This window comes from Physeter macrocephalus, chromosome 9, assembly GCF_002837175.3.
Source record: "Physeter macrocephalus isolate SW-GA chromosome 9, ASM283717v5, whole genome shotgun sequence".
Lineage (NCBI taxonomy): Eukaryota > Metazoa > Chordata > Mammalia > Artiodactyla > Physeteridae > Physeter > Physeter macrocephalus.
Genome location: NC_041222.1, coordinates 101,677,782 through 101,703,138, shown reverse-complemented (window position 1 = coordinate 101,703,138; position 25,357 = coordinate 101,677,782). Strand labels below are relative to the sequence as shown.

Sequence of the window (25,357 nt, the reverse complement as noted above, 5' to 3'; positions counted from 1 at the left end):
AGAAAAATCCGCATTTTCTTTCTCAGAAGCATTTTCAGATGCTGATTTAGAGCGGGCCCTAAGGGTTGCAGCTAACCCTCCCTGGGCTGTAACCAGAGTATCAGCTCTTCAAGGGCTGGAGGGGTATCTTACTCATTTTTACTCTCAAGCACAACAAAGAATCTTCCAGAATGCTGGTGTCCATGAAATATTGGTTGAATTAACAAGAATTTAATGTGTTCTTTTTTGGTAATGTTCCTGGAATTTCCAGCTTGGTCAGACACCCCCTCTTCCAGACATCCCTGGTTAGTTCAGGTCCCTGTGACTATGGCACATCGACCACAGAGTTGCTGTGGTGGGAGAATTCTGATATAACCAGGAATGCCTGGAAGAGCTAGAGGTTGATAGCACAGAAGCAGAGGTTGATAGCTTATAAAAACCTTACTGTCAAGTTCATCATCCTCCCGTTAAATACTTCTAAAACAAATTTTGAAAATAAGGCCATGGCTTTGGTGTCCTTCCATTTGCATCAATACGGGGAAGCAAGTAATCAAATTATCTCATGCAAAAAAAAAAAAAAAGAAAAAAAAAAGATTTTTGATAATGCCTGAAATTTTAAACCATTTTGTCTGATGAGTAGAATAGTTTTTAGAAGAGATCACTGCAGGGAAATTCAATACCTTAAAAATATTGTTCAGCAAAATGTTTATCGAACAATCAGGAAAATAAAATAATCTCTTGTCCATACTTAAACCATTTTCTAGAGGGTGCAGAAATGCACTTAAATATTACCAATGTTTTTTACATACTTATTGATGTCCTAGGTTCTTATGGAGACAAGGTACTAAGCATGACAGAGATCAGTTTTAGTTATCATCATCATTATTGTTGAATTTAACATCTTTAATACCCTTCATTCCTCACCCCCTCCTCCCGATTCCATCCACTTCCTTCTTGGTCTAATCTAATCTTCCTCAGACTTGATCGCAGCCTGACTTACAAATTCACGCTCCTCTGCTCCACCAAATCCAGCAAGAGTTATGGTTGTGGAGTTTGCTGCCAGAAACCAAGCCCCAAATCTCCTCCATCGTTTCCTTGACCTGCTAGAAATCCAGTAGCTAAATGGGAGCCGCAAAACTGACCCTACAGCCGCTTCTGCATACGCTTGACCTCCTCCGAAGTCAATAGCAGCTATTTCTGCAGCCTTGGAAAAGCGTTTGCTTAAAAACTGTGTGAGAGAGTAGTGGGGGAAGACAAAGCGATTACAAGAAGAAAGAAGTGTATGAACGCTGGTGAAAGTATGAATGACTGCAGAGCCAAAGCTGATGGATGAGGTGGTAGGGGAAGAGATTCGTCTGGGCTGAGGGGTCAGTGATGGAGGAAAACGTGTGCAACAGAGACAGTACGTAGTGAAGTAACCATGGAGACAAGACTCTTTTCTCCCAAGACTCTTCCACATCTTCTTTCCTTAACGATTTTCTTTTTGATAATATCATCTCAGAAAACCACCTTGTTTTAACCTGCCAGGATTCTAGAAATCCATGTTTCTTCACGACACCCTTGTTATGGCTCTAGGGTGCGATGCTGATGGCGGTAGATGTATTTAAGTGAGATGTCTTCCAAAACTGAGGGATCCCAGTGGCTTGTGTCTCCGGTCAGCTGTTAGTGCCTGCGGCTGTCCTCTGCGATGTAGGTTGTTTTGTGGAAAACACAGGATTAAAGCAGACACACAGCGTGCTTGTTCCCAGGGCCTGCACTAGTCTGCTAGGGCTGCCACAGCAAAATACCATAGACCGGGGGCCGTAAATAACCAAGATTTACTATCTCACAGTTCTGGAGGCTGCAAGTCTGAGATCAAGATTTCAGCAGAGTTGGTTCCTTCTGAGAACTGAGAGGAAGAATCTTTCTAGCTTCTGCTGGTTTGCTGGCCATCATTGGTGTTCCTTGGCTTGCAGAAGCTTCACCACAATCTTTGCCTTTACCTTTGCCTGCTGTTCTCCCTGTGTGTCTGTGTTCAAATTTCCCCCCTTTGTGAGGACACCAGGCACGTTGGATGGTGCTCACCCCTCTCCAGTATGACCTCATTCTAACTAATTACACTCGCAACCGCTCTGTTTTCAAATAGGTCACATTCTGAGGTATCGGAGCAATGACGTCATCATATGAATTTGGGGGGTGGTGCATAATTCAATCCATAACAGTACCACTTTGGGGACATTTCACTTAATTTACTGTTATTGGAAAACTATCATTTTGATTGGGCGTTCCTTCTTGGATAGGCTTTTTCTTAATGAGCAAAATCCATGAACTTAAAGACCTTTAATTAACAAAGTATAATTTCCAAGCTACTCAAATAGAAACTTTCATGTGTGTCTCACATGGAAACACCTACCTATATGGGGTGAGAGTGGGGCACTGAGGTAACCTGGAGGTGGGTGAGGACGGGTGCAGCTGATCACCGGGGTCCAGCTTGCCTCTCCGCAATCACAGAGCCCTTCTCTTTCTTTTCTTTTCTTTTTATTTATTTAATTTTAAATTTATTTTAATTGAAATATAGTTGATTTACAGTGTTGTGTTAGTTTCAGGTATATAGCAAAGTGATTCAGTTATGTATATATAATACATCTACATATACATATTCAGGCCCTTCTTTTTTGAAGTCAGGCAAAGTTACCCAAAAGAATCCTAGCCGTCTGGTTTTAACAGACTGTTTCTACACTAACTGGAATGAATTCTCTCCAAGCACATCTTCACCCCTTCGTCTGTTAAAGGAAGCCCTTCACAATGGCTTCTTGTCTTCAATCTTTGGACATGGGGTCTAGTGACAGAGAACTTGTCCAGACCTTTTCTATATCACTCAGTCAATGAGGAGCAAGGGGGCTGGGGAGAGGTCATTCTGTTTCTGTTTTGTCTCTGGAATAAATTTACAAACCCTGTGAAAACATTTCCCAAATTTACTGTTCATGTATCACATCCTCCCTGCCCTCTGCATGTATATATACACTCTCTCTCTCTCTCTCTCTCTCTCTCTCTCTCTCTCTCTCTCTCTCTCTCTCTCTCTCTCTCTCCGCTGTGGGAAAGTCTTAGGGGCTATCATTGCTCATGGAATCTTCATTAACTCCCCTGAGAAATTTTAAGGTATTGGTTTATACTCGAAAATGAAGGGTATCTTATTTTTAACTCTGAACTCCTAGTACGTGCAGCACTGTCAGTCTGACTAAAAGAGGATGATTCAGGAAAAGCCATAGGGTTAATTAAAGCAAAAACAAGAAGAGAATCACACAGAGAATTTTATTTGGGATTTTTTGAGTATCTAGAAGCTCTAATTCATTTTTTAAATACCGTGGAGAAAATATGCAACCTGCTTTCCCACCCACAAAAGCTGATGTCAGAATTCTCATTTATTATGATTCTTACTGGAAAAGGATTTCCATTATCCAAGTAGGGATTTTCAATATTACACCCATGTGCTTGTGTGGTGTAGAGAACTTTGAATCTAATTTTTATAAACATATAAAATATGTGTATTTATAAAAGGGAAGATAAGATAAAGTGTGATTATTTATTTTGAGCACATTCTAGTTTTCTTTTCTTATTTCAAAACTAAGAATTTTTTTTCAGGGAACTATACTCTGTATTTTGTAGTAACCTATAAGGGAAAAGAATCTGAAAAAGAATATATATATATATATATATTCAGTTATGTATATGTATACATAACTGAATATATATATATATAACTAATCATTTTGCTGTACACCTGAAACTAACACAGCATTGTAAATCAACTATACTTCAATTTAAAAAAAAAGAATGTTTTAAAAAGTATTTGTCCAGACATTTTAAGATTCCTTCCAATCGTACTGTTAAATTAATTAAACAAGGAAACCATTAGAATGAGGGTGTCTAATGCCTTAGCAGCCTCTGTAAGCCACCAGCAATTCCTGTGAATGCCTGCAGGGCAAGAACTACCAATCGCAACCCGCCAGCTCTGCTTTCCCAAATAATGCAAGTGCGAAGCTGTAGCAGGTCAGATGAGTTATTTACTTTGCTTCTGCATTTTCTCCACAAAACCCTTGCCCCAGCTCCTCTCTGTGGAGTACTGCTAACCACCTCCGGGTTGGCACTGCCCCATTCACACTGATGTTTGTTCAGATAAACTCTTAGCAATGTTAATATGTCTCATTTTATCTTTCAGCAGTACCATCGAGGCACTAGTCTTCTTTTATTAAACCTTGTTCCTGATTTCTGTGGCACCACGAGAGAGTAATTCAAGAGGGGCAAGTGAACATACACACACACACACACACACACACACACACACACACACACACACACACTATTGCCGGCATCCTTCTTTAAGGAAGGTGTCTTGTCCTTAAAGAGTGTGTTAAGGATTGTACTGGAGACAGAGTGCTAACATTTGTCAGCCTCTTTGCGATTACCCAGGACTTTGTGACTAGTTGTGGCCAATAGTTGTGGGTGAAAATGATGTGTAATATTTGTTACCTTAGCATAACGGCCTCTCTCTCAACTAATGCAAAGATCTGCACAAGATACATCACAACACACTTTCATTTTTCAGATATCAGCAATTTTATCTTCCCGGTGTCAGAAAAGATGGAGAAGGTGTATTCTGACAGTCAGGGGCTCTCAGTTTGGGATCATCTTTACAGCTAGGAAAGAGGAGGGGACCAACCCATCTTTCTAGCTGGCATATCAGATGACAGACAGATCAAAGGGACTGTCTTATCTTAAGAGGAAAAAGTCACCACTTAAAATTTCATGCTGCTAACGGATGACTTTTTCACTTACGAGACACTCAGGACTACCAAGATATTGTCTTTGCTTAATTTAAATACATCTTTAACTTCCAACTCCGGTGTTTAAACATTTGATGCTTAAATGTGTAAACATTTGAATCCTTCCGTTAATCATACATTTTAAGTAGCAGAGCCAACACTGGCAGCTGTTATATTATCTCAAAAAGACAACGTACCCTAAAATCAATTAGGCTTATCCCATTTGAATATTCAATTTATGATCATACGAAATTTAATCTCTTGAAAATGGGTTTTTGACAATAATCAGACCTACCAAAATTATCTTTCAAGAAAGTAATTGCCTGAAGACACGGTATAAACCAAAGAAGCTCGCCTTACCTGCATATTGCCCAGAACAATGCACCCTCTCTCTCTGCCTTGATATTCTGAGATTGTAGCCGCCATAACAGTCAAGAATTGGGGATATAATTGGTCCAATTTTCATTGCTACAAACAGTGCATTTTAGAGTCCCCACCAGCTTTCCCTACTACTTACCATCTGCGGTCCTAACTAAAAGCAAAGCAGCCAGTGAAGATCTAATACCTGCAAGTATCCCATTGATGTTGTAAAATATTTTTTTCAATAGTTTTATTCAAGCTAAACCAGTTGGAACTAATTTATTTTTAACTGTTAAATAGAGCTTTCCCTTATGGCATTCTGTGACACTTGCGTGTTGTCTGCTCTCTTCATTGTGGCAAGTGTATTTACCATTTCAGAAAACCCCCAGTGCAATTATTAATATGGGAAATAGAGGGCATTTAATGTCATTATTACTTCTCCACAATTTTTAATGTATTCCTATAGGAGTAAAGATGAGGGATATCTGTGTCAGAACCAGATGTCTAATTCTATGTGTCTCTTGAGTACTATAGCTAAAGAAGACCCCCAAACTTGTCTTTTTCTTATCAAGATTTATATATTAATCAAGATTTGTATATTTGTTTTTTGAGTTTTTTTCTTTTCTTTTAAAAATTTTTTACAAATAAATTAGAAGATTTATTTTTAAATTAAGTTTAACACCATGAATATGACGGTCAGGTAAAAGTGGATCATTTCCTAGCAAACGAGAAATTTTCATATTTCGAGATGAGCTTTTTGCCAACCCATTATCCCACCTCCACCGCAAATGGCTTCACGTGGTAGAGAATATTAGATGAAAGTAAGTCAGAAAGAGAAAAACAAATACCGTATGCTAACACATATATAAGGAATCTTAAAAAAAAATGGTTCTGATGAACCTAGGGCCAGGACAGGAGTAAAGACGCAGATGTAGAGAATGGACTTGAGGACATGGGGAGGGGGAAGGGGAAGCTGGGACGAAGTGAGAGAGTGGCGTGGACATATATACACTACCAAATGTAAAACCAATAGCTAGTGGGAAGCAGCCGCATAGCACAGGAAGATCAGCTCGGTGCAAGAGGGAGAAGATTTGTATGTTTGGGCCACCAAATTTGAAAGTCTGCAATTTTGGATTTGCTCTATGACATATATAATGTTTCTGGGTTTAGACGTTAAAAAAAAAAAAAAGACAAATTGCTAGAGAGGAAAAATGCAATGTCTGAGTATCTTCTGAACAGAAACCCTTGCTGATCTTGGGTGGCCTCGGCCTGCAGCGGCTTGAAGCAGGGTTTCAGTTCCTGGCCAGTGATTGAGGTTGGGTCGTGGCGGTGAGAGCACCGAATCCTAGCCACTAGACCAGTGGTCAGTGACAAGGCCCCGGCAGAAAAAGAATTCCCACAAAGACGGAAAGTAGTGAAAGAAGTAAAGTATTTATTAGGAAAAAAAGAAGTGCAGTACGTGTGGATAGACACATGGGCGGGCTCAGAGAGGGTGTCTCACCCTCATGGCAGTTTGAATCACTTTTTGGGGGCATTTCTTCCGTGTTTCCTTTGAGCAATCATTTTGATTTGCCTGGTTCAGAGTCCATGTTTGGTGTATCTCAGGATATTCCCATGTGCGTGCATGCATCCCTTAGCCAAGGTGGATTCTACCGAAGAGGCCTGTGGGTAGATTAAGCCACTTAGCATCACTCCCCTTCTGACCCCCTAGGAGCCTTTCTGCGCATGTGTAGTCGGGGACGTCTCCTGACTTCGAGAATGAAGAATATGTGGTCTTTTATCTTCTATCTGGGCAGGGCTCAGCCTCCTCTCTCAATTGTCCTGATAGTCTGTTCTCGGAGTATCGGTCCACAGGGGACAAACTCCAACCATATGCCCTGAGGGCCCATCTGTCTCCTGCTCAGTACCACATACTGTTCCTTCTGGAACACTCTTCCTCTCCCACTTCATTCTCTGAAAGCTATTCTGTCTTCCATTGCATCTCTATCACCGCTTCCTCAGGGAAAACTTGCCTGATCTCCAAACTAGACCTCATCCCGCAGCTACATGATGCTGCAGCTCCAAATACCATCCATTTACTGTTCTTATCATAAACATAATTTCACTTCACTTAGGTGATTATGTGATAGATTCCTCGTCTCCATTACTATTCCAAGCACCGTGATGACATGAGACATGTTTGATTTTGTTCACTGTTATATCCAGTGCCGCGCACAGTACTTGGCACATAAAAGGGGTTTAACACTTGTGGAAAGAAGGGAAGGAGACGACTAAGGGGAAGAGGACAGAAGTCTCTCTCATTGTTCAGAACTCTCCAGGCACTAAGCAGGACCGATTGTATCAATCCAATTTCAAAAAATATTAATGCACCATTCTCTTTTCTGCCCTTTCATGTACAAATGTGTACATGTCAGCTTAGAGCGTCATTGACCTAGGGGTGGGATGTGACAGGCAAGGGACACAGAAGCACCCGTAGGCTACGTTAAGGGTAAGAGACAGTGCTAAAGGCTGGGGGACCTGGAGAGCCCAGCATGGATCAAAGAAGGCACAGTGTATGGGGTCCGAGGATGGATGAGGCTAGCAAAGAACCTGTAGAGGAGATGGATGAGAGCAGAGCACTCATTTTCAGTGCTGAGAGAGTCCCAGAGCAGCCACTTCGTGGCACAGACCAGCCAGGACCCGAAGAACCTTGAGGGGTTTTAAGCAACCTTATCCCCAGGTCCCCTTCACCCCCGGCATGTCATGGGTTACCCCTACTTCCTCCATAAACTTGATTGTCACCCAGGAGGCAGGTTAAGGGAACAGATAAAAGTCCGGTTTGGCATTTAGCTGGCTCATCTAAAATCTGAGTTGCCTGGAAACCGCGTACATGGACATGCAGCAAAATTTCCCCATCATTTGACTTTTCGGATACTTTGTTTTGTTTTGTTTTAATAGTATCTTTAATTTTTTAAATTTGAATTTTGTTTTATTTATTTATTTTTATACAGCAGGTTCTTATTAGTTATCTATTTATACATATTAGTGTATATATGTCCATCCCAATCTCCCAGTTCATCTCACCTCCCACCGCTGCTTTTTCCCCTTTGTGTCCATACGTTTGTTCTCTACATCTGTGTCTCTATTGCTGCCTTGCAAACTGGTTCAGCTGCGATTCCACATATATGAATTAATATACGGTATTTGTCTTTCTGACTTACTTCACTCTGTATGACAGTCTCTAGGTCCATCCACGTCTCTACAGATTACCCAGTTCTGTTCCTTTTTATGGCTAATACTCCATTGTGTATATGTACCACCTCTTCTTCATCAGATTCTTTTTTCCTTTGTTACCTCTCAGGATGGGAGTTTTTAAGATCAGAGCAGTTAATAGAAAAAAAAAAGTTTATTTTCTCCTTTATTTACACACCTGCATGTGTAAAGCTGCAACCTCACTGCAAGGTTAAGCCTCTATTTTAGCAATGGGAAGCAGATTAAATGTGTTTAAAGCACAGCTGAGGGGAGGGACATGATCATATTGGTGTCTTGTGTTTCAAAAAATTTATTGCAGCCAAAGTGAGTGACTGAAAGCTTAGACACCTCTCAGAGACTGTTATAGTACTAAATGTAAAACCTGATTGAAAAAAACAATCAGATGTCAATAAAACAAAGATTTTTGGAGACACTGCTTTTAGGAAAGATCCCTGATATTCTCCTTTCTTGCTGCAAGTAATAAAGCCTTCCTTTTCCCGATCTTTGGTTTGGTTGTGTCTCTTGGCTTGACACTCACCAAGTGACAAACCTAGTTTTTGATGAACTCATTTTTCAGGTGACATAATATTATTCATTACTGTGAAAGATATGTTGGTATAAATTTTTTCCTTAAAATTAATGTAATTAAATAGAATTAATCCACTACTTTTTGTTGTGTGTAATCTTTGTTTTGTTGTTTCTTTATTTTACTGGCATGTTTTATACATACAAGTTTCAATAAATTAAAAATATACTGTCAAAAAATAAAATAAAGGTTTTTATTATAAACTCGAATATATTTATATCTAGAGATTTTACCACTATCCTGAGGTGCCTAGATGATTGGGCTACTAATAAAATTATGTTAGGAGAAAGGCAAGCCTCATTTTCCATAAATACTAAGCCATTTTGACATCAAACCACTACTTAAAATAATTCATCATCTCTTCTCAGAGAACTGCTTATTCCAAGAAATTGAAACAAATTATAATAATAAATATTTTACCACATAGATCAGAGTACCTTCATTGTCTAAGGCTATATACTCTTTTTTTTTTTTTTTAAATAGGAGGTGGAGCAATTGGCTCTCTTTTTTTAAAAATGAATTAATTTATTTATTTATTTATTTTTGGCTGCATTGGGTCTTCGTTGCTGTGCACGGGCTTTCTCTAGTTGCAGTGAGCGGGGGCTACTCCTCATAGTGGTGCGTGCGCTTCTCATGGTGGTGGCTTCTCTTGTTGCGGAGCACGGGCTTTAGGCGCGTGGGCTTCAGTAGTTGTGGCATGTGGGCTCAGTAGTTGTGGCACACAGGCTTAGTTTTTCCGCTGCATGTGGGATCTTCCCAGACCAGACCTCGAACCCGTGTCCCCTGTATTGGCAGGTGGATTTTTAACCTCCGCACCACTAGGAAAGTCCCCTTATACTCTTAAGGAAATGAAAATCCATCAAAATAACTCTATACCAAGAGATATATCAACATTTCTCCTCAGGCTGGAAGCCCCACCCTTGTCTCAAGCTTGTTCAAATGTCCGATCCCACTGTTAACAACTGAGGCAATTTATGAAGTTCTTTGGTTTCACCTTTTCTGAAGGGTTGGTAATTTGCAATGATCAGGATAATTTGGTCCTTGAATTAATTAGTAGCTGCTTGATATGGCTAATTTCTCCTAGTCCTTCCTTACCTGATTCTATCTTGTAAATCTTACTTTTGCAAAGGCTGACATAAAATTTTTCTTGAAATTTTGCTGTTAATTACCAGTAAGCATTTTTCATGTATACACTGCAGAAAGAAAATTGAGGTTTCAACATTTTTGAAGTGCTTTTCCATCTTTAAAAAACAAAACTTGATTTCTGCTTGAAATGATCATGCTGTATTTCAATTTAAGTGGATTTAAATCCAGTGGATTTCCTCTCTTTCTTTCTTTTTTATTATACAGGTAATATATGAGTGAGATAATCAAAATTTTAATTCTTTGCATTTTTTTTCAAATGTTGCAAACACGGCAATACAGTTTGACAAACAAGGTTGCAAAAATAGCTATAGGTTTGCACATATCGTGAATATTTCTATCAGATTAGTTGGGAAACTTGTAATAAATTCAGGTGTCTTTCAAAAACATTTTTATTGGAGTCTAGTTGATTTACAATGTTGTGTTAGTTTCAGGTGTACAGCAAAGTGAATCAGTTGTACATATATCCACTCCTTTTTAGATTCTTTTGGCCTATATGAGTATAGGCCATTACAGAGTGTTGAGTAGAGTTCCCTGTGCTATACAGCATGTTCTCATTAGTGATCTATTATATATATATATATATATATATATATATATATATATATAGTCGTGTGTATGTGTCAATCCCAATCTCCCAATTCCTCCCTCCCCTCCCATCCCCTGGTAACCAAAAGTTTGTTTTCATCCGTGACTCTACTTAAATTCAGGTATCTTAACAGAATTGGGCCTGTTGCCATTTTCCTGATCATGGAAAAGAGTAGAATACATAAGTTACTTTCCTACTTCCGGCATAGAAAAATGTGACAAGATGCTACAGTGAGACATCCCAGAAGTCAGTATGCATCCTCGAACTTCCAGTAGGACTAATTAGGCTTGCACGGCCTGCTCCACAATGCAGGCCCATTGAGGAGGTATGGCAGTGAGCAAACGACTCACTGAATCATAATATGTCTGAACCAGCCTGGAAAATAATAAAAAACTTCAATTTGTGTAAACTTATTGGAAAAAGAGATGATCGTTTATGGGAGAAACAACAACTTTAAATTCTGTATATAGCAGTGAATTGTGATTAATTTTTTGGGTGAGATCCTGAAGCATCCAGCAATCAGCTTGCTCCTAGAGACCTAAAACAGTAAAATCTGAGGCAGATGCGCTAATGACTGCAATCCTGGAGAAGGGCTTGTTGGAGACCAGGGCTGCAGAGCTCCTGTTTCTGCATTCCTTTTGCTATGTGAAGAAAAGGGGACAGAGAGAGAGAGGAGAGGGGCGGGGGGGGTGAGAGAAAAATTGGAAGGATTGACTTGGCCCTGGAAGTGCTCAAGTGGAGAATGTTTGGATATTTCTTCTTTTTTTTCTTTAAGATTCAATTTTATTTATTTATTTATTTTTGGCTGTGTTGGGTCTTCGTTGCGGTGCGTGGGCTTCTCATTGCCGTGGCTTCTCTTGTTGCAGAGCTTGGGCTCTAGGCACGCAGGCTTCAGTAGTGCGGCACGCAGGCTTCAGTAGTGCGGCACGCGGGCTCAGTAGTTGCGGCTCGCGGGCTCTATAGAGCGCAGGCTCAGTACCTGTGGCGCACGGGCTTAGTCGTTCCACGGCATGTGGGGGTCTTCCCGGACCAGGGCTTGAAACCATGTCCCCTGCATTGGCAGGCGAATTTTTTAATCACTGCACCACCAGGAAAGTTCCTGGTTATTTCGTTTTTAGACTCTGTGTCCTTGACTCTAAGAGGATCAGTTGGAGGAAACAATTTAGAAAGTAAGCCCACTAAGCAATGAGCGTTAGGCAATGCATTTAGAGCCCATCAGAGGGTAGAAGTGGTTCGGTAGTAATTACACGTGCACAGTGGAAAACTCAGATGCACGTGTCCAGATTTGCCTCTGATTACAAGTCAGAAAGATAGAGAACATGAGCAGCATAATCTAAAGCCAAAGGAGGTTTTGTTTCCAGATTACATTTCCAAAATTCTTCTCTGGTTTAAAAATACAGTAATGATTTTTAAGGCAAATCAATATATTGACATTTAAATTTTTCATTTATTTACTTAAAAGATATATTATAAAAATATGTAAATACATATATATTTCAGTTTGTATATATAATATACAGAAAATTAATAATGTGAAATGAAACATGCCAACCAGTATAAAAACTAATACATAAATATTCTTGTCCAGATCATCCAGTTTAGGAAACAAAACTTACCAGTACTGCACTGGCTGTTTGTGTTTCTTCCCCAACTTCATTGTGACATATATAAGTACTGCTAAAAATATGTAACCATTTTGCACATCTTTAAACTTTATATGAATAAAATTGTACTGTATTCTTCTGTAACTTGGTATTATGCTTGTGAGAATCAACCGTACTAATATATAGGACTAGGTCATTTGTTTTATTGTTGAATGGGAACACATTCACCAAAATAAAATATATGTATCCATTTGTCTGTTGATGAACATTGTTCCAATTCCTTGTTTCCAATTCCTTGCTATTCACACCCACTGCCAATAGAAGCTTTCCTTGGTAACATGTGGCATTGTTGGTTTTTTTTTTTAACATTTGTCATTCTGATGAATGTGAAATGATATAGTGGTTAAAATTTGTTCTTTTGATTTCTAGGTTAACAGATCTTTTTTTTTTAGAACAGTGTTGGGTTCACAGCATAACTGAGCAGGAGGTACAGCAATTTCTCATATACCCTTTACCTACACACATGCATAGCCTCCCCTATTATCAACATCACACTCACCAGAGACATTTGTTGCAACCAATGAACCTCCACTGACACATCATAATCACCCAAAGTCCATAGTTTACATTAGGGTCCATTCCTGGTGTTGTATAGTCTATGGGTTTAGACAAATGTATAATGACGCGTATCCATCATTATAATTTTTTTTACTGTCTCTATAGATTTACCTTTTACAGAATGTTATATAGGTTTTTTTGTTTTTTAATTTTAATTTTTAAAAATTTAATTTATTGAAGTATAGTTGATTTACAATGTTGTGTTAGTTTCAGGTGTACAGCACATGGTGATTCAGTTTTGTGTTTTTTGTTTTTTTGGCCACGCTGTGTGGCATTCAGGATCTTAGTTCCCTGACCCGGAATTAAACCTGTGCCCCCTGTAGTGGAAGTGATGAGTCCTAACCACTGGACCACCAGGAAATTCCCCAGAATGTCGTATAGTTGAAATCATACAGTATGTAGCCTAAATTGCAACTAGACCTGTTTTCATTATATTACATTTTACCCTTCAAAACCTTTTTTGCCTTAATGTCTGTTTTGTTTGAAATTAATATAACTATTTTAACTTTTTTTAGTTAGTGTATCTTTTTCTGTGTATATCTTGCATATCCTTTAAAAAAATGTATACCTGTAAGTCTTTTTCTATGCTTTGTTTAAATTTTTCTCATTCTTTTTGTTTACATGTATCTTTCAGAAACAGCATGTAGCTGCCTTTTTTTCTTTAATTCCAATCTGAAAATCTTTGCCCTTTGACAAATTTAACCCATTGGTTTTTATTATGATTATGCATATATATTGAATTTTCCCCTTTAAATGTGTGTTTTTTAAAAAAATATGCCTTTTTCTTCTTTCTTTATTGCTTATGGAGCAATGAGGTTTTTTTTGTTCTAATTCAACTTATCCCACTAGAAGATACATACTTTATTTTAACTTTTCAGTGATTACCTATAGAATATCAACATAGATAGCTGAGTAAACACAATTTAAAGTTAATCTTTAAAAAGCACAAGGAATGAAAAATACTCTGGGCCACCAGCCCGTTTCATTAATCATTCTGGTTTCCTTTTTCCTTCTTGTTTTTCATTGCTGATGATTTCCCTAACTTTTCTTCCACAGGTTAGCTTTGCATTTCAAAGGATGTCTGTTACATTTTACAATAAGTCCCCTACATACGAACCTTCAAGTTGAGAACTTTCAAAGATGGGAACGTGCGCTCGAACATCCAATCACGTAAGTTAGTTCATGTGTCTGGCGTACTTTTCAAGGTACCGTACTGTAAGATGAAAAATGTTTTCTTTATTTTTTGTGTTTGTTTGCTTTTTATGCATTATTTGTGTGAAAAGTATTTTAAACCTATTACAGTACAGTACTATAGAGCCAACTGTGTTAGTTGGGTACCTAGGCTAACTTTGTTGGACTTACGAGCAAGTTGGACTTACGAACATGCTCTCGAAATGGAACTCATTTTGTATGTAGAGGACTTAACTGTATTTTATTCTGCATTGCTAGGTATTTGTAGCATTAACTTTCTTTCTTTCTTTCTTTCTTTCTTTCTAGGATAGGGTGAGAACAATATTATCAGAAGCAAAGTCAGCTCTGACTTTCAATTTCAGGGAGCCCATCTAGGGCCATCCTTCTCTTAAGGGCTGGCAGTGCTTTGCTTGGCTGGAGAAGAGCAGCGTGAAGTGCTAAGTTCTTTAGAGCAGCGGTCCCCAACATTTTTGTCACCAGGGACCGGTTTCACGGAAGACAATTTTGCCGCGGATGGCGCGGGGCGCAGGCGTGGGATGGCTCAGGCGGTAATGCGAGTGATGGTGAGTGACGGGGAGCGACGGGGAGCGGCAGGTGAGGCTTCGCTCGCCCGCCCACCGCGCACCTCCTGCTGTGCGGCCCGGTGCCTAACAGGACATGGACCTGTACCAGTCCACAGCCCGGGGGTTGGGGGCCCCTGCTTTCGAGGAGCAGGGCTGCCAGTGATGAGAGGAACCCGGAGAGGAGGGTGAGGGGTGCGAAAGGCAGATTTCCCTTTCACAGTTCTCGCTACACCTGACCTAACCCACAGGTTTGGTAAAATAAAGTAACATTCATTTCTCCGAAGGATTTACTGCAGCTTTTATAAGAAGCAAACACACTATTGACTTCAAAAAATAATGGGGTATTTTTTCCTTTTGAGTTCAGAGTATTCTGTGCAAGTGCTCACTCAGGAGAGTGAGGAGAAAGTTTCTCCTCTGTAGCTGCTGGAAAGCTGTCTGTTCCTAAAGGTAGCTTACGACGTGTCAAAAGTAGAGTCCTGGGCTTCTGCTGGGGGCCAGCGTGGTGATTGCTGTGAGAACAAAATGAGAATAGACTCCTTGTTCAGAAAAATCTAGAAAGTTGAGTCCCCTGAATCTAGGTCTTTATGCTTTATGTGTTTCAGTTCAGGGTATGATTTCAATGGGCATCTTATTGGAACTGCAGTAAAGGTTTGTCTACCTTGAAATGAGTTGAATCCGCCAAACTCAGCCCCTGCTTGCATAAATATGCTAGTTCAGGTAAGAGTTGCTGGGTAGTAACATTTATTATCTTAACACCTGTTCTGTGTTCTCTCCTCGTAGGGTGTTATTTTGGTGCTTTGGATAAATATGGGGAGTGTGTGCTAAGCCATCAGTTTAGAACAGGCCCTAGGTCCCCTGGGACCCTTCCCAGCTAAATCTTCCTCCTTATGACATTGGTTTTGGGAATTCATGACACTCACAGAGAGTTGGAGACACTGAGGGAAAGAATCCGTGGAGCACAGTAGAAATGCTGAGGCCATAGGGCTGGGGCTGGTAGGACCAGAGAGGGACAGGAGATCTGGAATGTCTGGGGCAGTCACTCAGCTCAGTTCATATTGGCATGACTGGAACAAGGCATGTCTGTGTTCTATGTAGATTCTGAACAACTTGAAGAGCCCATGGATAGATACTTTAGTCACTTTTGTGTCTGCAGTGTGTAGGTGCCTGACAGAATAGGTGTTCAATCTGAATTGAAAGCAACATTTACAGGGACTTCCCCGGTGGTCCAGTGGTTAGGACTCTGCGCTTCCATCGTAGGGGGCACGGGTTCCACCCCTGGTCGGGGAACTAAGATCCCACAGACCACGGGGCCAAAAAAAAAGTGTTGAAATGAACTTACAAATGGGCATAAAACTTGCTTTAAAAAGAAAAACAGTTTACAGTCCACCCTTCAGAAGGTCAAAGAGCAAAGAGAAATTAGAAAGACAGATATTATTTCATTTTTCCGCTTGTCATAATCACTGGTGAAAAAAATCAAAATAATGATTATATTTTAATAGTCCCAAACAGAAATTTGGGGGATTGCTATTTTAAGTTCTATATCATAGTTCTTTACACTACATATTTTTTACAAATGACTAACCTATGGTCTGATGGCCTTTCCAGAAACTTGTAGGTGATAATATGTTTTTTTAAAGAGTCTAGTTTTATTTATTATTATCATCATTATTATTATTTTGGCTGCACCTTGCAGCTTGTGGGATCTTAGTTCCCTGACCAGGTATCGAACCCATGCCCTCGGCAGTGAGAGTGCTGAGTCCTAACCGCTGGACTGGCAGGGAATTCCCTGTAAGTGATACGTTAACTTTAGCACTGCTATATCCCCATTTGTATTCTTCCTTACATTATATATGATTGGGATTTACTATAGCATTGACTTCAGATGGGTGTTTTGCTGGGGGAGGGGCCTCTGGGAACCAGATGATGCAGCCCCCAGGATGATTCTTCAGGATACCCCCTCTGAATAGACCAGCTCCAGGAGTTTAATTGTCGGAGTGAATCACTAAACTCCAAAGTGAGAGTGGGATTTCTCCACCAAATCTCAGACATCCAAGCCTTGGGAGTTACTTCTTGATTCTGATCATATGTCACCCCAGAAAATAAAGATGTGGGTGCTCAAAGCACAGACGAGTTCAGGATGGTGTGGAATTGTTGAAGCGCCGGTGAGATATTTGGATTACAGCACAGAAAATAATTACCCAATACAAATTGCAAAATGTCCCTTTCTGCTGGGGTTGGCAAACAGTGGCTTACCGGCCAAATCCGGCTACTGCCTGTTTTTGGACGGCCTTGGGGCTGAGCATTGTTTCTCTATTGTTCAATGGCTAAAATAAATCAAAAGAAGAAGAATATTTCATGACACTTGAGAAGTATTTGAAATTCGAGTTTCAGGTCCATAAATCAAGTTTGATTGGCACACCACTGCACTCATTCATTCACTTACTGTCTAGGTCTGGTCTTTTACTACGTGGGCAGAGTTAAGTAATTTTGATAGAGACTATATAGACTGCAATGCCTAGAATAGTTACTATCTAGCTCTTTAGAGAAAAAAAATGATGTGTCCTACTATATGCCATTGTCGGAGAGACTCCAGTGCCAGGGGTCACAGTGGGTCAGAGCCAGTGGCTACCTCTAGTCCTTTTATCTGTATGAAATGCATATCTGGTGTCTATATAGCCAGGAGCATAGCTTGAGTAACTGATACATGAGATGAGAAAAAGTCACAGGGAGACCCCCCCCCACAAAGCAGTCCCATCTGTTATCACCTGAGCACTTGTACATAGACAGACTAAAGAATTAAGAAGCCCCTTTTCTGCATGGAAATGGCACCAAGAGTCATCATAAACTTCTAACTTGAATTTAGCAGTCGATAGGCGACTGGATCCTTGGACTTCCTATTTAGCCCCAATTCCTTTCAGTTTTTCTATTCTTCAAATAGCCAGGCCATATTTGGGAATGTTCAGAAATCATGTAGATAATAGTTTTTCTGCAGCTTTTTCCCATGATTGAGGGTGGAATTTTCATGCCTTTAAGACTATATCAGGGGATTTCACTGGATGATTGGAACATCCAAAGTTGAATAAAACTGTGCTGGAACCATGATACGATGTGTGCGTTCCTCTGCAGTTGCATTCTGAGGGATTGCAAATCTCTCTTCCTGTTCGCAGTGAACCTAAGGACACTTGCTTCCGCGCCACAGCAGCCAAGACCACGATTAATATTCTGCAATGAACATTTCACTGACCTGAGAGTGAGACGGACAGACCTCAGTTCCATTTCTGCCTGCAACTAATTTTGTAGCTTTGGGCTCCTCATTTAAGTTTTATGGGCCCCAGTTTTTTAAATTGCAAACCAGTGCAGTTTGACTGGATGACCTTGATGGCTACCTGACCTTGATGGCAACTCCAAAGCATGATTCTTTTATTTTAACTTTGAGGGTTGCTTCTTCCCCCACTGAATTTGGCTCTGAATACCTAGATTTTTATCTGTTATATATTTGTGGTCTATCTGAAATCTGCTGGAATTTCTTTTGCTCTGAAGGTAATTAAACTATTACAGTGAATAGATGTAAATAAAGTATTGCAGTGAAATATTGTCCACTTCATTTAAAAAGCAAGTCATCAGTACTATTAGTTAATTATTATATGAAAACACAAAAACACTAATAAAATCAGTTATGTAAGGTAACTAGCTCTCTCTATAGAAGGTGAGAACATTCTGATGGTGAGAATGTGGAAGAGCAGAAAAAAATTCTCTAAATTTTTTTTAAAAAACAAAACCCAAAACAATCTTCCTCATCCATCTAAACAAAAACAATTTCCCCAGCTCCCCTCTTTTTCCACGTCAGCATGTTTCAGGGTCAAATTGGTTTTGGGGTATTGGTTGACTATTAAAAGCACAACAACTGTCAATTCGACCCTCTTCAGTCGTGGTCAGTAATAAAAAAGGGAGAAGGGTGAAGAGGGAAGAGACGGAAGTAGCCAAGGGTGAAAGGAAGGGTCTAAGACGAGAGAGGAAGAAGGGAGGAAAATGTGTACACATTTCCAGTTGATGACAACATTCTAAGACCAGCTGCACATGTCATTTTATTTTTTAGAAAACAATCTTTGACCTCACGAAACACCTAGTGAATCTGTTTTGTTCTTCCTGACTCAACCCAAGAACAGAAAATTGAATTCGAGATTGACTACAAATATCCAATATAAGAGAGTTCTATTTGAGGTTTACAGCGACAGGACACACTTCATCTTGAAGGCATTTTTTGATGGTAAGTTTAGACAGCCCGTGTCTTTTTCAAATAATTCACTGGCGAGCAGTTGGTATTTGAGGATAATTTCTGTTTTTCTACAGCTCGAAGATTGACTCAGAGAAAGTGGCACAATAGTTTAGTTTTGAAAGTAAATACTGTATATTTTAAACCAAATCACCTGGAAGACGATTCGTTATATAATAACCAAATTATATATAATGTCCTCTTACTTCTTTTCTATATAAATACTTACTCTAGACAAGTGGCACTTGGCCATATCACATTCGTAAAATTTCATGGGCTGCTCCTTTTTGATGAAAAGGTTGTGATTTTATTAATATTCATTAGGTCATTTTGACAGTTTGCTGTCCAGACCTGAAATATCATTAGTGTTCTCTCACTTGCCAGTTGAGATATGTCTTAATGCATAAAATCAGCATTTTGTTTTACAAAGAAGACTGATTCACGATCTAATACTTCGTAGAACCGATGATGAAAAGAACAATTCGCCAATCTGTGCCTCAGAGCCCTAATCTAAAATGAGGGCAGTGGACACAATTTAGCATGTCCAGCTCTAAAATTCTATGATGAGAGTAAAAACCAGAGAGAAATGAGGTGATGCTTGAGATGAACTATTACACAGAAGTTCGCTGGTAGAGATTCTCAAGTCCCATAAGGATGGAGCTGTGTGTGATCGTCAGCTGACAGATGACATACTGTTGCCATGTGAGATAAGCAAAAGGCTACTAGTTTATGTGACTTCTGTGAACCAGGATAAGCATTAGTTGCCAAGGATACAAAAACAAATCACATCCCTGTTCTTCAACAAGTGTGGCAAGTTTTGCAGACAAATACGTAACATGAGTTCAACAGTTATGTAGTAGCAAATAAAAAATGTGTATTCAAAGAAAGGGATTCAGAGATTTCAAATATTTGCTGATTATGTTAGTTTATTATCGCTCTAACAAATTACCACAAACTTACAGGGTTAAACCATCACAAGTAAAAATTTTACAGTTCCAAAGTCAAAAGTCAAAATGGGCCTTAAGAGGGCTAAAATCCATGTGTTGGAAGGGCTGTGTTTCTTTCTGGAGTCTTTAGGAAAGAATCCATTTTCTTGCCTTTTTTCCACCTTCGAGAGCTGCCCACATTCCTTGGCTCATGGCCTCTTCCATCTTCAAAGCCAGGGATGGCCGGTCAGGTATTTGTGACGTCACATTGCCCTGATGCTTACTATTCTCACTCCCTCCCTCACTTGTAAGGAGGCTTATTATTGCCTTGGGTTCACCCAGATAATCCAGGACGGCCCCCCCATCTCAAAGTCAATTATTAGCAATCTTAATTCCATCGGCAACCTTGATCCCCCTCGCCTTGTAACATAACGTAGTCACGGGATCCAAGGATTAGCATGCGGACATCTTTGGGAAGCCGTTGTTCTGCTTACCACACTGATGGAATTGTAAATATTGCCTTTCTAATTCAGCTTTCATGAGCAATTCCAGTTAATCTTACGCATGCTGCAGTCACTGAAGAACACGCCTAACTTTGAAGTCCTCCGCAAGTCTGATATGAGTCTTGGAAAATTCATCCAGACACAAGGAGAACTGAGTTAGAACATCTCTGGCACTGCTTTTCTGGGAGCTGTGAACCCACATTCTCATTGCTAATTTTTAATTCCAGTTCATTCTGACCGTATGTTGCTTCAGTATGTACAACTCCTAGGAAATGATGTTTTATTAGTATCATCTGTTTGTTACAGAGCATGAGTCATCAGTTGACTCCCAGGACCATAAGGTCTTAGATATTATAATGCTAATTCATAGGTCTTTAACAGTATCATACAAAGAACACTGAAAAATCTTTTTTTTTTTTTTTTTTTAACCAAGAGAGTACTTCAGGGCTTCCCTGGTGGCGCAGTGGTTGGGAGTCCGCCTGCCGATGCGGGGGACGCGGGTTCGTGCCCCGGTCCGGGAGGATCCCACATGCTGCGGAGCGGCTGGGCTCATGAGCCATGGCCGCTGAGCCTGTGCGTCCAGAGCCTGTGCTCCGCAACGGGAGAGGCCACAACGGTGAGAGACCCGCGTACCGCAAAAAAAAAAAAAAAGAGAGAGTACTTCAGTTAAAACTCATTCATATACATCAATATTAAATATAATTCTCACCTCCAAATAGGATAACACTAAGAAATGACAACAACTGTTTATTCCATGTTGTTCTGGGAAGTTGGCTCCTAATCAGAGAATTTCTAAATTATTCTCCTAGATCCTAACGTGCAAAATCAAATCCAGTATTTTAGAACTAATAGGAACTGAGGGTAAAGAATACACTCATAGTATGCATTGTGGACGTTACCTCATCATCCTAAAGAAAGACAGTAAAATCAAACCATTAGGATGCTGGATGTGAGATTACTCAGTTCTTCTCAAATAAGAAAGAATCATGGCCCCAGATATTGACTTCAGTCATAGGAATGCTGGGACTAGATGCCAAGAATCCTGACTCCTTGATTCTTTAATAGTTTTAGTTTTTCTTTCTTTTTTTTTTTTGAAATTTTGGATTTTATTTTATTTATTTGTTATACAGCAGGTTCTTATTAGCTATCTATTTTATACATATTAGTGTATACATGTCAATCCCAATCTCCCAATTCATCCTACCACCACCCCGCCACTTTCCCCACTTGGTGTCCATACGTTTGTTTGTTTGCTACATCTGTGTCTCTATTTCTGCCCTGCAAACCAGTTCATCTGTACCATTTTAGGAGCCTCCTTTTCTTTTTTCTTTTTTTTTTTAACATCTTTATTGGAATAAGTATATCTGCAGAGTATCTTCTGCCCTAAAGGCTTATTACGATTGAGGACACATAGTAAAAACTCATTTAAAACTTCTTTCTTTTGAAAATAACATTTGATGTCTTTTTGACTATGAAGGAAACACTTGTTAAGTTGTAGACATATCAAAACAATATAAAATTTAATGAAGAATTAAAATCATCCATGACTCCCTTGCTTACAGTTCAGTTTTTTTTATGTTTCTCTCTAGTTGTTAATAATCTCTTCTTGGGTGATATGAAAGGAATCAGCATTTCTTAGCATCCTGCTTTTCTTTCATGCATCAAAATTCAACCAGCCTTATTTTACCAACTTACTTACAAATTTTCCATGTGGTTCTGCAGAGCCTAAAAAGAATAATAATAAGCCAGATATGCGTGGCTTATAGAAGTTCAGAAATGAAGTTTGTGTCAACGCCACCTCTCCATTATTCCTAAGTTCCAGGGTCACTACATGGCACTATTTTTAAAAGAAGGAAGGAAGGAAGGGAGGGAGGGAGGGAGGGAGGGGAAAGGAAAGGAGGAAGGACAGAGAAGGAAGGAAGGAAAGAAAGAAAAAGGAAAGAAAGGGAGAAAAGCATTTGAGTACTTATTTTGTACAAACATTGTATTAACTCTGGGAAAACAAAGAGGTATAAAATATGGATTTGTCTTCAAACAGCTTGTAGTATAGTTATATAGGCAAGACAAGACATATTCCTCAAGAAATGATTTCAATACAAGGAAACAAATCATTAAGGACCAATAAGGGCCACACACAAAACTTGCAAAGGAATTTAGAGGAGCTCACTTTGGTCTACAGTACAAAGGCAGTAAGGAAAGCTTTCATGAAGGAACTAGGATTTAAGCTGTTCTTTTAGAGAAGATGGGGGCCTCATTCATTCACTTTACCTCCTTTATTTAACAAATATTTATTGGTTATGTATTGGAAATATTGCAGACCACATAGTTTGGTCCAGGTTTGAAGATAGGCGAGAATGACTACTTAGACTTAGTTTAGTTGCCTTCACTTCAAACTGCTACCATATCAGCAAACTAGAAGGGCAAGCGTTGGGCGTGAGGCCGAGAACAGACATGAGTGGTAGAGGCTCCCTATGCCTCCAAAGAAGAGGTTGCTGATCTTCAGCTCACAGAAAATGAGAAATCCATCAAGTCAGATGAGCACTTTTTGTGGTGTTATGGGTTATAAGGAGCCACACTGGCATTGCAGGGTCCACCTTATCACCATGTAAGGAAATCAGTGCTGTGCCAGGTTACATTTTCCCATGTCTTATTTCCCTATGGTTTGGGTCCACACAAGGTTTCAAGGCAGAGGGTCATTATCCCGCACAGTACGAATGCTTAGCCCTGTATAAGGGGGCACAAGATAGATATGGCCTCTGTCCTTAAGGAGCTTACATTCTGTGGGAGGTTAGATGAAATAGACAGTGAGAAGGAACATCCAAGAGAAAGGTTGATGTGTACAATGATGCAGAGGTGTAGCTCGTTCATGAGATAAAAATGAGTATTCAATGAGTAACTCTAGAACTAAGAAAAAACGAACAGGAATGATGGGATAGGTTGTGTCAATTAGTAGGAGAAATAAAATGAAGAATCTTCTATCCCAGGAAAAGGTATTTGGGCATTCTACTAAAAATAAAGAGGAGTTGCTAAAGTCTACTGGAAAGATGGAGATGGGGTCTTTGAGAAGATTAAACTAGCTATAGCGTGCAGAAGATTTAGGGGATCAGAGAATGGAGGGGAAAATACAAGTGTGATGGTTAATTTTATGTGTCAACTTGACTAGATCATGGGGTACCCAAACATTTGGTGAAACATTATTCTGGATGTGCCTGTGAGGGTGTTTCTGGATGAGGTTAACATTTGAATTTGCAGACTGACTAAACAGATATGGGTGGGCCTCGTCCAATCAGTTGAAGGTCTGAATAGACCAAAAAAAAGCTGACGCTTCTGTAAGAGGAAATAGCCTCCAGCTTGATTACCTTCAGCTGGGACATCAGTTTTTCTTGTCTTTTCAGTCTAACTGAAACATCAGCCCTTCCTTTGTCTTGAGCCTGCCAGGCTTCAGACTGGAACTACATATCCTACTGGTTCTTTTTCTCTGGAGAACTCTGACTAATACAGCTAGTTAAGAGATCTTTTTGGTAGTATTCCAGGTGTAAGGTGGTAAGGGCAGGGGCTAAGATGGTGACTCCAAAGAAGCAAACGAAAGAATGAAAGAGAATGATATTACAAGGAAAAGTAACCAGAACTTAGTGATTGAATAATTGACTGACTGGGTTGAGGGTCAGAGAGGGACAGAGGCTTACTGCCTATCTGTCTAAGCCTGATTTTCCTAGAAAGTAGAAGCTTGAGGCAAAACTTGCATGGTAACTCTTTCCTTGGGCATGAATTCTCAGAGAAGGAAAAATGAGGGAAAATAGAAAGATAGACAAGGAGGGGAAAAGATCAAATGCCAGGTGACCACAGCTTTACAGGAAGCACAGATGGTTACTCAGTCACCCGGGACATTTCTGGAAAGGCTGTATGGCATCACTTTGACTTCAGGGGTCTGATTGGGCGGGGGGTGGAGGGAACCAAGTCGACTTTATCTGCCAGCCACATGCTCTCCCTCTTCTCTTACTGGTCCAGGTTCATCCCACAGGGCGTTGATTCCCCTGCCCTCGGGCCGCCTTTGGGAAGTCGGGTCCCAGGACCCTGAGATGGTGCCTGGGGCTCGGGGTTCGAGACGCCTCCCTCCCTACCTGCCCACCTGCCTCGGGCCCGCTGGGTGAGCCAGTGCACGTGCGTGGGCTTCACGTGGTCCTCGTCTTCTCCTGCTTGGGGAGCAACAAGAGAACCCAGGTGGGAGGTTACAGGTGTGCAGTGAGGGGCATTGGACAAAGCACACCTAGAGTGCCTCTCAAGCAAGCTGAGGTCTAGGAGCAGGTGGTGCTCTGCGGACTGGCCTCGACTGTGAAGGAAATAGCGCTCCGTGAGCCTCTCTGCAGGGAGATCAGAGCCTCCTCTCTAGTTACAAGAATATGCTGGTGCCAGACGCTCGTCCTGGAGGGACATCTGAAAACCATGGGCCAGCGAATCTGGACAAGAGCAAAATTGGGTCTGGAACAGTCAGACCCTGAGAGGATGATGGTGCCATTGATCAGGACAAGAAAATCCTAAGGAGACACTGACATTTCCCAGAAAAGGAAGATAAATTATTTGCCTTTACATACTTGGCTGTGGTCCTGAGGTCATATCCTGCAGCAGGTATCAAAGACACATAAATCAATGAAAAATTAATGTTTGAAGGACTTCAGAGGCCACTGTGTTAAAAACTTCTTATCCAAGAGATAGTGGAAGTTAAGGTTTAGAGAAGTTTAATGATTTTACAAAAGTCACAATATGTTAGTTATAGAAGTGGGGTGAGAAAATCAAGTCCTTTCCCAGGCTATTACTTTTTTTTTTTTTTTTTTTTGCAGTACGCGGGCCTCTCACTGTTGTGGCCCCTCCCGTTGCGGAGCACAGGCTCCGGACGCGCAGCTCAGCGGCCACGGCTCACGGGCCCAGCCGCTCCACGGCACGTGGGATCTTCCCGGACCGGGGCACGAACCCGCGTCCCCTGCATCGGCA

General features: G+C 40.3%; 1 protein-coding gene across 1 annotated transcript in view; it reads right to left on the bottom strand.

Annotated features, from left to right (window-relative positions):
- Positions 1-943: 943 nt before the first annotated feature.
- The window catches only part of LOC102987600 (peptidyl-prolyl cis-trans isomerase FKBP4-like), a 54,741-nt gene continuing 30,327 nt past the window's right edge, over positions 944-25,357 (bottom strand). The window contains 4 exon segments of the mRNA XM_024130785.1: positions 944-1,207; positions 14,729-14,903; positions 15,053-15,175; positions 16,920-16,990. Coding sequence (XP_023986553.1) covers positions 944-1,207; positions 14,729-14,903; positions 15,053-15,175; positions 16,920-16,990 — 633 coding nt within the window.